Source organism: Callorhinchus milii, unplaced genomic scaffold (assembly GCF_018977255.1).
Source record: "Callorhinchus milii isolate IMCB2004 unplaced genomic scaffold, IMCB_Cmil_1.0 Scaffold10, whole genome shotgun sequence".
Classification (NCBI taxonomy): Eukaryota; Metazoa; Chordata; class Chondrichthyes; order Chimaeriformes; family Callorhinchidae; genus Callorhinchus; species Callorhinchus milii.
Window position 1 is genome coordinate 12,914,924 of NW_024704751.1, and position 15,602 is coordinate 12,930,525.

The 15,602-nt window shown below is 42.9% G+C and overlaps 1 protein-coding gene across 1 annotated transcript; it reads right to left on the minus strand.

Annotated features, from left to right (window-relative positions):
* Positions 1-2,123: 2,123 nt before the first annotated feature.
* Positions 2,124-14,005, minus strand: LOC103188699 (bone morphogenetic protein 7). The gene is made up of 7 exons (XM_042338621.1): positions 13,507-14,005; positions 7,618-7,810; positions 6,830-6,978; positions 5,859-6,047; positions 4,515-4,591; positions 2,984-3,094; positions 2,124-2,487 (listed from the first exon to the last, which is right to left on the minus strand). Exons 1-7 carry the CDS (start codon positions 13,895-13,897, stop codon positions 2,338-2,340), a joined length of 1,260 nt encoding a protein of 419 aa, XP_042194555.1. The 5' UTR covers positions 13,898-14,005; the 3' UTR covers positions 2,124-2,337.
* Between the last annotated feature and the right edge of the window lie 1,597 nt (positions 14,006-15,602).

Consider the following 15,602-nt stretch of genomic DNA (forward strand, 5'->3'; position numbering starts at 1 on the left):
ACCCTAAACTATTTGGTTATTCACCACTTTTACCCAGGGATTTTCTCAGAGCTCAGATAGCAGCACAGGAAGTGTCCAACGCTAATTCTTATCTGCTGTAGAAGGGATCACTTATACTACAAACGTTCCTTTCACAAGTGTGGCGACAGGACCAGTGATCTGTTTATCGTCATTTGGTTTCCACATGGATGTCACTTCTTTGGCAGCGCATGACCTTGGGATGTTTGTGGTGAAAAACAATAAATATACAGTAACCCAGTATCCCTTTTGGTAAGAGCCGGCAAGGGCTCTGGGGTGCTACTCTCTGTGTGAAGGGCGCAATATAAACGCAAGTTGTTGTTGTTGTTGTTGTACGGTCAGGTGGAGGAGAAAGATAATTCCCCACAGTGAGGGAGAGAAAACACTAGGCTTATATAATTTCTGAGATCTGAACTCAACTGGTTTGGCAATATATATGGCTTAAGTCCGATTAGTTTGTTTCCTCCCTGAACCAGCACCATTGGTAACTACCAGGGTTTACCAGTGTCACTGAGCACTCGCTGTCTGTGCTTCAGAAGCGACCGAGTCAGGAGCAGATTCCGAGCCCAAAATAGCAGCTGTCTGAAAAGATTCAATCAACTTATCGTCCGCTGAAGAGACTGCGGAGGATGCGAAATCACAAGTCTATGAGTGTGTAGGGCTGTGTGTAGATTGAACTACATTACCTCTCGGAATTCCTGACCCTCTGTGTAAGGTGGCAGCTGTTGAGTTTGTTTTGTTGGACACGTTGTTTGGCTCCTGACAGTTTGGATGTATTTAGTTCCGAGATAAACGTCCACATTAATATTAGCCTATTAAGCGCTGCGAGACGCTGTCCGGTGTGATGGGTGGGCGCTCTATAAATGCAAGTTGTTGTTGTTGGTGGGATGGGGGGGGGGGGCGGTCAAAACTGTACCACTGTAGTACTCCATTGTGATCACTAGATGTTGCTATCCAACTATGTAAACATCCCAGCAGTTGCTTGTGGGGCAATTGTTCAGTGTCAAGAGTTTGATTCATTTCTTTCTGTTCTCCTTTTGGGTTAGAAACTGGAATGTTTAAATCCTGGACCAGGATATGAGTTCATAATCTAGGCTGAGGGAGATCTGCATTGTCAGAGATAATCAATCCACTTTACGGTGTATCCTGTGAAGCGCTTTGAGACGTCTCGATCAAATGCAAGGATTATTACAATATTGTTAGACACTGTTTTTTTTGGGATGAGCCGTTAAACCGAGGCTCCACCCGACGATTCAGATGGACGTTAATGATCCTACGGCACAATTTAAAAGACGAGTGTGGAGCTTTTCCTGATGTCCTGACCAATTCTCCTCTCTCACCTAAATTCACAAAGAAAAACGGATTCATTGGTCATTGCTCTTAGTTGCCGCATTTCCTTGCACAACAAAAGTCACTATATTTAAGAAAGTATTTCAATGGGTTTACTAAAAACATTGATCACTAGAAACAATGAGGCTTTTTCTTTATACGGGGGGGGGGGAAAAACTAATATAAAAACCCAGCTACTTTTTTTTGCTGTCATTTAAGTGAGGCCTCTCATTGTGTGAAGAGGAGTAAGATGATTCAATAAGTCACTAAGTCAAATAAATGGCAGAACCGCAATACAGTGCTACGAAACTAAGCATTGGACAACAGTGATAAACTAGGGTACTTTTGAATGGTAAATGCTTTTAGCTGTTACTGAAACAGGATGGAAAGAAATTGCAAATTCACACAAACCCAGTGCTGTTTTGGTTGGGCCTATTTGCAATGCGCTGCTAAGTGGAATGCTGTGGTATGGAACAGGATGTGGGTTACCCAGTGTGATAGTGAAACCAGCCCAACCTTATCTCAGGAGAATGGAAGTGTAGCTGAAGTATTTGCAGATCTCAGAGGACAAGCACTCTGAATGTTTCTCTCGCACCCATACGGAGCGCTCAACAACAAATGACATTCACACGGCGCCTTTCATGTCGGGAGGACATCCCAAGGTGCGGGACAGTCAGGGATTTGGACCCGAGGCTGGGGGTTGGGATCAGGAGGGGTGGAGGGCACGGAGGGTGGGGGTAGGAGGGTGACCGAATGTACGGTCGAAGAGGAGGGTCTTGAGACGGGCCTTGAAGACCACAATAGTGGACCTGGGAGCTTGAAAAATACGTCTCGCAGTAACCCCAATGTTGTGGTATAAAACTGAAACAAATGTCAGACAATTAAATACTGTATAACTAACTGAGCAGCATGTTTTTCCTCGTCTTGTTCCGGGAACTATTATCCCAGCTGCACAACAGAGTTATGCCACAGAGTAGAGTTTTTCTGCTGCTATTGACAGCCGCATGACTTTGCCACCATGTTCCGATACTTTTTTAATATCACGTTGTATTTATCGTCAAAGTAGAGCACTGAGGTGGCGCTGAGTTTGGTGGGAGCGCAGCATGGTTTGGGAACTGCGTCCGGTTTCATTAGATGAACCTTTCAGAGAGAAAGAGAGAGAGAGAGAAAAATAAATGGTTATTGAATAACTAACTCCCTTCCTTCACATTTTAGCCAAAAAATATTGCGTCTATCGAACCTTTTCATTGCTCTCAGATCAGGAAGGTTTCGAATGGCCTTCAGAATATTTCTTTAGGAGATACACTTGATCAGATTGGGGAGGGAAATGCTGGAGAAATTTCCCTTTATGCATGTTCCGGCTAAAAATGGCAAAATTGATGTGCTGAGAGAACCCGAGTACAAAAACAACGACAAATTACATTTACACAGCGTCTTTCACATCAGAAGGACGTCCCAAGATGCTGGACCTTCAGGGATTTGGATCTGAGTCGGGGTTGGGAATCAGGAGGGGTGGAGGGCAGGGAGGGTTGGGGTAGGAAGGTGGCTGAAGCCACGATCGAAGAAGAGGGCCTTGAGACGTGCCTTGAAGGAGGCAAGGGAGGTGAAGAGACTGTGGCCTGGTGGAAATACTTACCAGTGCCTGCACAATGGCATGGTTGGAGGCATTCATGTGGGATCCAAGGGGAAAGGAGCAATCTCCGTCACAGTAAAATGCTTCATAGCCCTCTGGGGCAATTATCCAGTCCTAACATTGACAGACAGAAAGCATCAATTCATCATCATCAACAACAACAACTTGTATTTATATAGTGCCCCTCACAAAGGGTAGCGTCACAGAGCTCAGGTCAAAACACTATCCCAATTCCTCAGTTGGAATGAGTTTGGTTCAACAAATAAAACACTTGTTTGCAAAACACTTTCTGCAGAAACTCTATCCGTCATCATAAACTCACATCTAAATACTAGTCTAAATATTTAGCGAAGATCCCCAGATTGAAAATTAACCTCCAAAATACCGGTTTTAAATGTGTTCGCAAAGCTGCGGGTTTCCTTTGAAACAACCTGGAATAAATGAAATAAAATGGATGATGCAAGATGATTTTAATTCTTGTTTCCGTTCTTGAACCTACATGAAAGTTGTTAAGTATCCAGGCAATGGGAGATAGGCTTTGGTATGGTATGGTACGGGCTTGATGATGGGAAATGTTGTAGACTTCAGAATGGTGAGACACAGAGAGGTCTCAATCTCAGCCAGTCAACCCAGAAGGGAAGCGAGTGAGAAAACCAACTCATTCTATTCTCAGGAGCCTCCCAGGTTTAATGCCTCCCCAGTCACTACTGTTAGATGTGAAACAATATCACTTTCATCAATAAAATAATTAGGAGTGGGATGGGACTTGTACTTCCTGCTCTTACTCACGCTCGACAGGGCTGAGGACAGTACTCCACTCCCTCAACCGAGTGTGACTAACTCTTTAATTAGACTAACATTAAGAAATGGACCACCCAAGCAACAATAAAAGTCTAATTTGTGGCATTTCTTATTTGGATTCCTTCATACTCTGTTAACAATGGGATTCCTATTAGATGTGTCAAAGATGAATTCCCATGGATGTTTGTCCATAAAATATACAGTCAATTCACTTTGCAGTGTATCCTGTGAAGCGCTTTGAGACATCTCAAAGGCGTGATAAGGTGCTATATCAAATGCAAGGATTGTTGTTGTGATTTACTTCTGGAAACCCCTATTTACTCAGCTCAGACTTGCTTACTAAGGAACCCCATTAAGGAATAATGGCCATAATTTAGACCCAAGTTCAGAGTAGAGTCCAAATCAATTCAAACTGGGATCATTTATGTTATTGAGCTGCAAGTTAATGCATCCATTGACTATTGAGATGCAAGTTAATGCAGAAACCATTCCTTCGGGGTAATCTCAAACATGAATTGTTTTGGATTATGATAATAACAATCATAATCCTTGCATTCGATATAAAACAGCAACTAGCACTTATACAGTGCCCTCCACCCAGGGTAGTGTCTCAAAGCGCTTCTCAGGATATACTGTAAAGTGGAGTGACTGTGTATTTTGTGGACAAAACAATGCATTTTTAATGTAGCTGTACACCTTCTGAGGACATTACTTTTACCGCATTTTACCTTACCTGCCAGTCCAGTTCTCGGAAGCTTACATACAGGTCATGCCTCTTGCAAACTTGTGTCTGCTCTCTGCCATTGTAACCTGCTGGTTCATATAAAAAAAACAATATTGTGTAAACCTAAACTGAGTGATTGTTTAATTCAATTTAACAAAGAGGAATTAGCGCTAATCTCGGTGAAGTGTGCATTGGTCTCGTGGTCTTTTGAGTCTGGTAATATATTTCCCCTCTCCGCTTCATATCTTGTCCCAGGGAATAATGAATGAATCCTGTAATTGATCCAGAGGCCGGGAGCTGAGTTTAACTGAATCTGTTTCTCATTTTCCCTCAGAGGCTGTCTAAACTCTGGTAACTTAGAGGGTTTGGAAGGCACGAACATGAATTAACTTGTATGAGTGGCTTTAAGGAGTGGTGTGGTGTGGTCCCACACATTGTTCCTTGGTCAGGATAGCAAATGAGGATGTATTTCCAGGACTTCCCCCTCTACAGGCTATAAATCTGCAAGGATATGGGGAGAGAGCGGGGGAGTATGATTGAATAACTCTTCAAAAGAGCCAGCGCAAGCATGATGGGCCAAATGGCCTCCTTCTGTGCTGTAATATTCTATACATTGGTTTGTAGCTGGTCTTTGCTTGTAAACCTTGGCCAATTTAATGCTGAAACTCCACATCTGCCACTGTGTGGTATAAAACCTCGGAATCGAAACTTTCCCTTCTCGTGGACCGTATTCCAAGATTAAATCTTCAACATGGGCTTCAGTGTCTGTTGTGTCGACAACACAATGCCACGTATCCACATGTGACTGACTATCCGCACGATTGCTTGTCTGAAATCAGGCTCCATTTGCAGAATTGTGGTGATAACAAAAAAACAGTGCTATATTCCCGGGATGTGAATGACTGGAATGCTAATTCTTAACAACAACAAATGACATGCCTTTCACGTCAAGAAGACAGGGATTTGGACCCGAGCTGGTGAATTGGGATCCAGAGGGGTGGAGGGCTGGGAGGGTGGAGGGGTAGCAGGGTGACCGAAGGTGCGGTCGAAGAGGAAGGTCTTGACATCTTCTGTCATTGATATCCATTTTTGGTAACTTTCGATGTTTTTCACAAAGTTTTATTCCGATTCACTGCTCGCGAGAGGGATCAACTACAGGTTAGTTGACTTTTTTTTAAATTAAAAAACTAGAAGTAATAATAATGAAAATAATCCTTGCATTTGATACAGTGCCTTATCACGTCTTCGTGACGTCCGAAAGTGCTTCACAGGATATACTGTAAGGTGTGGTGACTGTGTATTTTGTGGGCGATGGACGTAATGATGGATGTACAGAACGGCTGAGTGAGTTACCGAAGGTGCCAGGCAATCTCTCGCACGAAGGTCGTTCACCGTATTTCTTCCGGCCTTTTCTCCGGTTGGCCGCCCGTATGGTACGGACGGGCGCCTGGCTTGCTCTGAAGAAGGTCACCATGAACGGTCGCTTTGTGCGAGGTCCTCGCCGGCCCACCAGCCCAGCACTGCCCGGGTCCACACTGCCTCCTGGTAGGGAAAAGACACACTGGATAAGCGATGGAACTATACTAATAAACCAACAAGCGCTCTGAGACGCTACCCTGCGTGGATGGCACGACATAAGCACAAGTTGTTGTTGTGATTGTTGTGGTAATATCGTTCGATTCCTAAATGGTAATAATAATCGTAATCCTTGCATTTGATATTCAATCCACAGCTGTTTGTGGGGACGCTGCTGTGCGCAGTTGGTTGCCACGTTTCTCCCGCAAAATATACAGCCAATTCACTTCACAGAGTATCCTTTGAAGTCCTTTGAGATGTCTCAAAGATGTGATAAGGCGCTGTATCAAATGCAAGGATTGTTATTATGATTTTGTGCCGAGGGCACAAAGCGCTGGGACCCTGGCAGGAAAGAGAACCTTACCATGGCTTTGACCTTGGTTAATTATTGGGAGCGGCAGACTGAGTTATTTTTACACAAATATTTAATGAGATAATTGTTAGAGCAATTTGCTGGATACTGCTTGTGACAGGCTTTCCACGCATTCAATAATCCCTCAAAAGAAAAAAATTTGGCCACTCAATCCACGACTGTTTGTGGGACGCTGCTGTGCGCAGTTTCTCCCACAAAATATACAGTCAATTCACTTTACAGTGTGTCCTCTGAAGCGCTTTGAGACGTCTCGAAGATGTGATAAGGCGCTGTATCGATTGCAAGGATTATAATTACTATTAATCATGATTTTGCTCCAACCAAGTGAAATGCTTTGCAAACTTTCACGCATCATTTGTACTGTGGGACATCGTACCTCCCTCTGTCTCCACAAAAAGCCTCAGCCCCAGGTTATAGTGAGGGTTCATCAGCCAATCATTACTTGTCGCTGTGATATCAAACTCCAGCCAGCCTTCCTCCATCGGCCACATTTCTTGACTGTCCAACAGCAGCAGATGGGGTTCCCTGAAGGGAAAGAGACATTTGAGTATTATTTTTTTTGGGGGGCGGTGGGGGGGGAGAGTGGGTGTGGGAAGCAGAGCAAAGCCAGTTATACACAAACATCAAGGTCATATAATGAGGGACTTCAAAGTAACCTCAAAGTTTAATCTGTCAATATATCAGTCATTTCGATTTACGCTTTGGCAACATTGGCTGGTGTCGGTTTGGTTCAGTCAGTAGATCTCTGTCACTCTCTCCCTCAATCCTTTCTCCTAGCCCCCTCCCTACTTTCAAATCCGCCCAAAGACCTTCCTTTTTGATTGTGACCTACCGCCTCCCTCTCCCCCTGGCTCAGGGTCACACTCCATCACTGTCAAGCGCTCCCTTATATGTTCCTTTAATTAACCATTCGAGAATGCAGCAGCATTTAAACGACACTACTACTAATAATCCTCGCATTTGATAGAGCGCCTTATCACATCTTCAAGAACGTTTCAAGTGAATTGACTGTATATTTTGTGGGCGAATCGTGGCAGCCAATTGCGCACAGCAGTGTCCCACACACAGTTGTGGATTGAGTGACCCAATTATTATTTAATTTTTTTTTTTTTTAAATTCTCCTTAACCAGTGTTAATGTCCTACCCAGAACCTTGGACACTGACCTATCATGGAACTCCTGCAGCACCTGGTAAACAGTCACGTGGAGAGTCAGGTTTCCCGGGAAACTTTCATTCGACGTCTTGTAGATCCGAAACTCTGCTGCCGTTACCATTTCGCCTCGAGGAATCCGAGTCAAGTCAAACTTAAACTCTTTCCACTGCGTCTTATGGTGAAAAGTATCTTCGGTTTGCTCCACTGTAAGATGAGAAAGAAAGACCTGCTTAAAATAAGTTTTTCCCTTGAAATGTCTGGCACCTCCACCCCTGAATATAATTAAAAGTTAAATTATTCAGCAAACTTGCTGGACCTTGGTGTAAGAGATGGTGCTTGTGTTTGCTTCCTTGAAGGTCCCCATTTAATTTATAACCGTAGAACGCAGGTGGACGTGCTTTCAGCGAAGCAGATACACAACGATGTGGGATGGTGCAGTGAAAGGTTTACAAATGCCCGTTAGTTTCCATTTCCATTCAGTTCACTGTAGATTCTGCATGTGCAGGGGGGGTTGGAGTTGATAAAGCTTCGACTACCGTGTATGTAATCTCCAAACCTCTGAATCTTTTGTACCTAACGTACTCACCAGCCTTGTTGCTTTGCTTGCTAGGGTTTTGAGTGCCAATGTATCTATTGATGCCCAGTTTGTGAGGGTTTGGGCTTCATTGATAACCAATGGACCATAGGAAAGCACAATAACAGCTGACACCATGACTGTATTTTGGATCGTTGTGGCAATAAAAGCTCTGTTACACAGCGACAAAAGACTTTTCTGCATTAACAACCAACATGTGTTGCACAAGTGGTGCTAGAGGTTTGGAGTGAGTTGCTTGACTATGGAAGCTTCCATGCCCCTTCCTAACACTGCACATGTTAATGACATTATAAAGAAGTATATGTACTTTGATCTCCTTGATATTCTGGCTTACCAGCCTTCCCATCCCCTGATTGACTGTGCAGCTATGTACTTCATTAATCTAACGCACACTATGAATGGAATTTGCCCGATTGATACAAACATCACAACAGCAAACAGGACTTTACTCTGACCGCACTTGGCAGTCGGAACTGTGACCCCCCCACCCGTTGTATCTGTGATACGCTAAATACATTTAAAAACTCTTTCATAACATATTCACTGAGAACCTTAGCAGCCACATCTCCATGTTATGCAACAGCCACATCACCTTACGCTGCTCTTTCTGAACCAAAGCAGAGCGAGCGAGGGAGGGCACTGGCTCACAAGCCAGAATGAAATCCAGAGAGATAATTATAGGAACGTTCAGCTTTAAAAATAAACTCCTTTAAAGAAGGAATTAATTAAAGGGTGAAAACAGGGTGGGTTTCAAATGAAATGAAAATGTGACTGAAGGTTACTGTATCCTAAAGCCATGTGCTGAAATCCACTCTGAAATTGTTAAGACTTTTTTTTAAGAGTTTGGTTTCAGTCCAAAGCCAACATGATGTACTGGGCTGAAGGCTGGAATCTGCCATCCAAAAAGCTATTTCAATCTTTTTCTGATCTCCTGCTCTGATCATTCCTGGTTCTACCTCCCAGATAATACATACCCCGTAAGTGTATGTACATGTGCATTCATTCTTAAATTATATACCTGTACATGCATTTATTTACAAACGTACATTATATCACGAGGACCTATGTATCGTAATTATACAGAAAGTTCCGACTCGTCTTTTAATTTCAGTGAGAGGAACATGTGAATTATTTTATAGTCTCTGCCTTAATCTTACCAATGTTGACACGTTGATTAAACGCGTAGGATATTGTTGCATTGGATGTGCTGTGCGCAATTCTGCATTTCGCCCACGAAGTGTACCATCAGTTTTAACGCCACTTTCTAGTAAATTCTGCGAAGCGCTTTGAGACATCTTGAAGGCATGATAAGGCACTGTATCAAATGCAAGGATTATTATTATTATTATTATTATTAGATACTGCAAATGCTAACATGATGGTGAGGCCAGTTAGGCTGCACATGGATGTAAGAACATTTGTGGGATGTGGAGCTTCCCTGGCAATGCTGCAGAAACCCAATCCACAGAGGCCGAGTAATAAAAAAAATTGCCATATGCGTGACAGCCTTCTTGCTCCAGGGACCATGGTAAAGTGCTTACCACATTAAAAGGAATGAACTTACAATTACGCAGCGTTTCATCCTTATTTACTTCAAGTATCTTCTGAGATCATCTGATCTGAAATTTATAACTATCACGCACACGCTGGGATGGGCCTTTCCGACCCAATGGACCTGCCTCCTGCCTCCGCGTTTCGCCCACAAAATACACGGTCGCTACCCTTTAGTATGGTCTGTGAAGCGCTTTGAGACGTCTCAAAGATGTGACAAGGCGCTGTATCAAATGCGAGGATTGTTGTCCTGGCTGCAACCGCTCAACAACTTGCCGCAAAATACTACAGATGCTGGAAATCCGAAACAAAATCAGAAGTTGCCGGGAACACTCAGCGGGTCAGACAGCGTCTACAGTGAAAGGAAAGTAAAACTCAACGTTTCGGGTCTTTAACTCACTATCCTTTCTCCAAGATGCTGCCTGACCTGCTGAGCGTTCCCAGCGACTTCTGTTTTAGCTCAACATCTTGCATTTATATAGCGCCCCTCACGTGGGGTAGAGTCCCGGAGGGATTGACAGTGGCGGAGTCCGACCTCAAAATTCGAGCGCTGCTTTTTGCTTGCATGAGGTCTCTTCATACTTCAGACTCTAATTGCAACTGAAAGGAGGAAACAAGATTGAGAACAGCGAACAAAAGCAGCTCATTTAAATGAACCATTTTTCTCTGGATAGCACTGTTCTTATTGGCGTTATTAATAATAATAATAATCGTTGCGTTTGCTACATACGTTATCACATCGTTGAGATGGCTCACGGATTGTTATTGTGAAGTGCAGTGGTAAGTTACCAATTATCTTTACCGTGCTCAAACCACATTGCTCCAGGATAGGCTGGAGTAACACATTTGAACCGTGTTCGGCAGTTCGCAGGAATTGTACGATAAGATGAATTAATTAAATGAATCCCAGTTATGTCGTAAAGCCTTTCTGGTCTGAGTGTTGAAGGAAAGCATCACCGGTGCTGGAGGTGTGAAATGAAATTCAAGAGAGAGAAAAAAAAACATTTTATCAGAATAGTTTCTAATCCAAGCTTTAACCAAATTAACTTTAACCAAATAAGCTCTCTGAGACACTACCCTGCACGAGAGGCACTATATAAATGCAAATTGTTGTTGTTGCATTCAGGCACTTGTCTACTTCATGTTCCCCACCCTGCCCCATAGCGCCTTGGGACGTCCTCCTGATGTGGAAGGTGCTATACAAATCTTAATTTTATATTGTATTGTATCTTACTATCAGTGGTTGAGGTTTCAACCTATCTACCCCCACACTCTAGAACTCCATCCTGGAGTCCCTTCACTTTGCCTCTTCCCTCACCGCCTTTCAGGTCTGTCTGAAGACCTCTTTGGCCAGGCTTTTGGTCATCTTTCCACGAGTGCTCAGCCAATCATGTTAATATTGGCACTTGCACTGAAGGGTCCCACTGGTATCAAATAAATCCAGACAAATTGTTGGAGATTTTTTTTTCTTGTTTGAATAGTTGTTTTCCCTCAGGAAGCAATCAAGAGGAAATTATCAGATGGGAACTCCTAAGATAAGTTCCTACAATCGTCCAGTCAGAGACGTGAGCAACCAAGGACTTGTGACCTGAGCTGTCGGTGTTTTCCCACCAAAAGCCAATCCAGAAACCACAACAACAACAAATTACATTTACACAGCGCCTTTCCCATCAGGAGGACCTCCCAAGGTGCTGCTCAGTCAGGGATCCGCATCTGAGCTGGAGGGTGACCAAAGGCATGGGCGAAGAGGGGGGTCTTGAGATGGGTCTTAAAGGAGGAAAGGTCCTTCATATCCCATCAGCAAGTGACTGGAAAATCAAACTGTTAACTATTCCATCTTCAAAATCACAGTTCTAAATGACATTGTAAATGAATAAAATGCAAGTCTCAAATGAACTCTTTAAATACTGACATCTCCCTGTAGCTTTGAGATACAAACATTTCTTAGTTAAGAATAAAAATGTCTGTCTTATTAGTTTCAGGCAGAATTGGGATTACCTTATACTGGGACTTGGGTTTTATGGCAATTCATTGCTGATTATTTCCCTCTAAATGTTCAGTATTGTCACAATGGTTTATGTTCTTGTGCAACAAAGAAGAAAGAGCTGGTGAGATACATTTTCTTCATCTGTTAGGACTGGGGTTAAAGGCTGACGCAATGAAATTTCTGATGCACTCGCCAGGACTTTCCTCAAGTAGTCATTCTTCTCTTGGGAACCAAAGCATTGGATAATAATAAATATAATTCTTTCATTTAATATCGCGCCTTATCACATCTTAGGGATATCTCAAGAGCTTCACAGAATACAAAGTGTAAAATGGATCGTATATTTAGTGGGCGAAACATGGCAGCCAATTTCGCACAGCAGCGTCCCACAAACAGTATGTCAGCAGACACTAACCTGAGCATCATAGCCCAAAGTAATGTTAACCTGGGCCAATAGATCTCTTTATGCTGAAGGCTGTCAAACAGCTGGAACAGGTGACCAGGAAGAAGAACGGAGACTGGGACTCTGGACCTATTTGATGCTGTATTGGGCAGATGGTAGGGTTGGGATTCTGGAAGAGTTGAGATCAAATGAGCCAAAGAACCTTCTCCATCCGAACCCATGTTCTAATTACAAGGAACAGCAACAGTGGGTGAATAAAATGCAGGAAAATGAGGCCCACAAACCATAAGAAAGGGGGCAATGTGTTTGGTATTATGGTAAAAGCCGTGTCGATAGGGCTAGACATATAGAGGCACAAGAAGAGAACTGCAACCCTAAACCTATGCTCTCTGCACTGGCTCCAGGACCTGGGGCTGTGCAGTTTATGCCACGGCAAGAAATAAATAAATATAAAATATAATATACACAATACTCCAAGTGGGCCTGACCAGAGAGAGCACCATAACAGCTGACGTATGACTTTATAATAATAATAATTCTTGCATTTGATATAGCGCCTTATCACATCTTCGAGATGCCTCAAAGCGCTTCACAGAATATACCGGAAAGCGCAGTGACTGTATATTTTGTGGGCAAAAGGCGGCAGCCAGTTGAAGATCGTATTTTGTATTATTATATTTTGTTAGGGTAACAGTAAGAGGATGGTGAACACAAATAAAAACTTTAAAGAGGCAAAAAATAATGAAAAGCTCTGATCTCTCGTTCTCAGTGTAGAGCTGGATTCTACATTTACACTGAATGATATTCCGCAAGGAAGTGAACAATCCTGGAGTTAAATAAACTTCGAAACATTTACCTTTTATATTGAAGTCCTTTCTTTATCGCTTGCCACAAACCCATTTACAAGAGCTCATGACGACAGGTCACTGTTCAGTGAGCTGACACAAATGGAAATGTACATGGATTTAATGCACTGTCAGAGATCACATACACTTCACATGTCACAGAAATGTTTCCCGCAGCATTGACTAAATTCAGTAAAATCTCACTGTTTGGTTTTAATAATAATAATAAAATAATCCTTGCATCTGATACAGTGCCTTATCTCCTCTTCAAGACGTCTCAAAGCCCTTCACGGAACTCACCATAAAGTGAATTGAATGTATATTTTGTAAGTGGCAGCCAAGTATTCCGATGCCCTTAAGGGACACTTTGAGATGGCTCAAAGATGTGATAAGGTGCCATATCAAATGCAAGGACCTCACCGAACAAGAGGTCAAAATAAATCTATGTCGTCTTTCCAACGAAACGTATAGACTTTCCAAAGTGTAATGCACACAATGCTGTTTGGTTTTGAAACTTACCTCCATTAACAAAGCTCATAATGGTATCTGCTTGACTGAGAAAGCTCTCCTCCAGGGGTCTGTGATGAGCACTCGGGAGCATGTGGAAAGGCAGGGAAGCCCCTCTCACTCTGCCTGTTTCTTCACTGGCCATTGTCCGATAGAGGTCCAGCATGAAGACTGGGGCGGAGGCCGAGCGTTTGAAGGAGAGCAGAGGTCTCGGACGCCTTGACAAACCCAGAATAGACAAGATCTCTTTCTGCATCTCCCGTCTCTCCCTGCTGTTCAGCCTCCGATGGATGAAGTTTGAATGATGCTGATTCATCAGACTCCCATTCACCAGATCCACGAACAGTAACAACAAACAGAGCAGAGAAAAATCTGTCCTGTTACATCTCCTCAGTCTTGCCATAACCAATACCTTCACTTTGTTTCGATTGGGTTTATCTCATTTAACGTTTAGAGCCAAAGCCGTACTTTTAAAAGCATCAAAAAATTGTTTCCCCCCTCCCCTCCCCTCCCCCCCACCCACCCCCCACCCAAAAAAAAGTAACTGTTCAGAAGCGCATAATTAGACGGCAGCAGGAATCCGAATTGTGGTAACGAAAAAAAGCAAAAAATGCCTCGCTTAAATATAAACCTTTATGTCGAAAGATGGCCGGATGAAATAAAAAAAATCTGCAGAAAGTTTTACTGTGGAGATTTGCTAAGCTTAAAGAGATCCATAAGTTTTAATTCCTTTCTGAAAATCGGAGAAGTGGAATTCGGTTGCAGACTGTACTTAAGACTCCAGAGGCTGTATTTATCGAGTCGCAGACTGTTGAAGTGACTCAGGCTGAATCCCCTTGGGTTTTCTGCTATCTAACTGGTTTGGCTGTTGCTAGATGATAGGTACAACCCCAGGCCATGCTCCAGACTTGAGCCATCCTGACTATATATAGACTAATCACAGCATATTCACAGAACATTGAGGTTATGCATTGACCATATTCATACTCCCATGCAGCCTGTCATTTAAAATAAGCTTAACCCTTTCATTTATTCGCTTTAAAAGCCGCTTCTTCACTTCACGGCAGCTCGATTCGGGGGCATTTTCGCTTTTTACTTCAAAACTTTTTTTTTGTGTGGATTCGACGTGTTTGGAATTCGAGTGCTGAAATTGTTTTACAAGTTTCCCTGAAGTTCAAACCGAACTGTGTTTGTTTTACAGCGCTTCTTCTAGCTTAGAAAGCCCGCAGATACAAACATTAATCAACTACGCAAAATTATATGGGACACAGAGAACGGTAAATATCAGTTAGCATTGCTCCAGAAACACATTCTGTGACCCTAAATATCTATCTCCAGCAGGAAGAATAGTAACTATGGGGAACTTTTATATTCATCTCTCTCTTTCCGTCTTATCTGAATATATATATGTGTAATAAATCTGTGCACATATGCCTGCTGTCTTTATGGAATCCAACTGATTAAAAAAATACTTCTGTCAGTTATTGTGTCAAATGGGATCAGATCAGGCTAACTCACTTGTGTTCCAACAATAACATCAAATCACATTAGGCAAGTTTCCTGACTCCACACGCCTGTTTACCTAGCAGTAAGCAGGAACCCGCTTGTTAGTTGTTTGGCGGATTGCTTTCCGGGGGTAATAAACCTTCCAAAAAAAAATAAAAAAATTGGTCACTCAATCCACGACTGTTTATGGGACACTGCTGTGCGCAATTGGCTGCCACGTTTTGCCCACAAAATATACAGTCACCACACTTTACAGTATATTCTGTGAAGTGCTTTGAGACGTCTCGGCGACGTGATTATTATTTATTTATTTATCATTACATTTGTATTGGGGCTCTCACGTCCCAAGGAGATGCAGGTTTAAAACTGATCTTAGGACAAGGTGGTCTAAAGTCAGGCTGATTGCCTGATGTTTATCACATTGTGATTAACAACTGGGACAGACAGTCCCCCCTCCCCCATGTCCACTGACAACACAAGTCTCCGGTCAGAGCAAAGAATGGAACTGAGGTTGTGGAGCAAACAGGATGGGTGAGGCAGCAGCAGTAATAGTCTTTCCTTGCCTATCTCGGCTGCCAAATCTGATAAAAGTTTAGATTTTA

Coding starts and splice junctions, on each gene's coding strand:
- LOC103188699 (XM_042338621.1), bottom strand. CDS start 13,897: ATGGCAAGACTGAGGAGATGTAACAGGACAGATTTTTCTCTGCTCTGT. Junction 6,048..6,829: donor TTTTGTGGAGACAGAGGGAG/GTACGATGTCCC, acceptor TTTCCCTACCAG/GAGGCAGTGTGGACCCGGGC. Junction 2,488..2,983: donor ATGCCATTGTGCAGGCACTG/GTAAGTATTTCC, acceptor TCTCTCTGAAAG/GTTCATCTAATGAAACCGGA.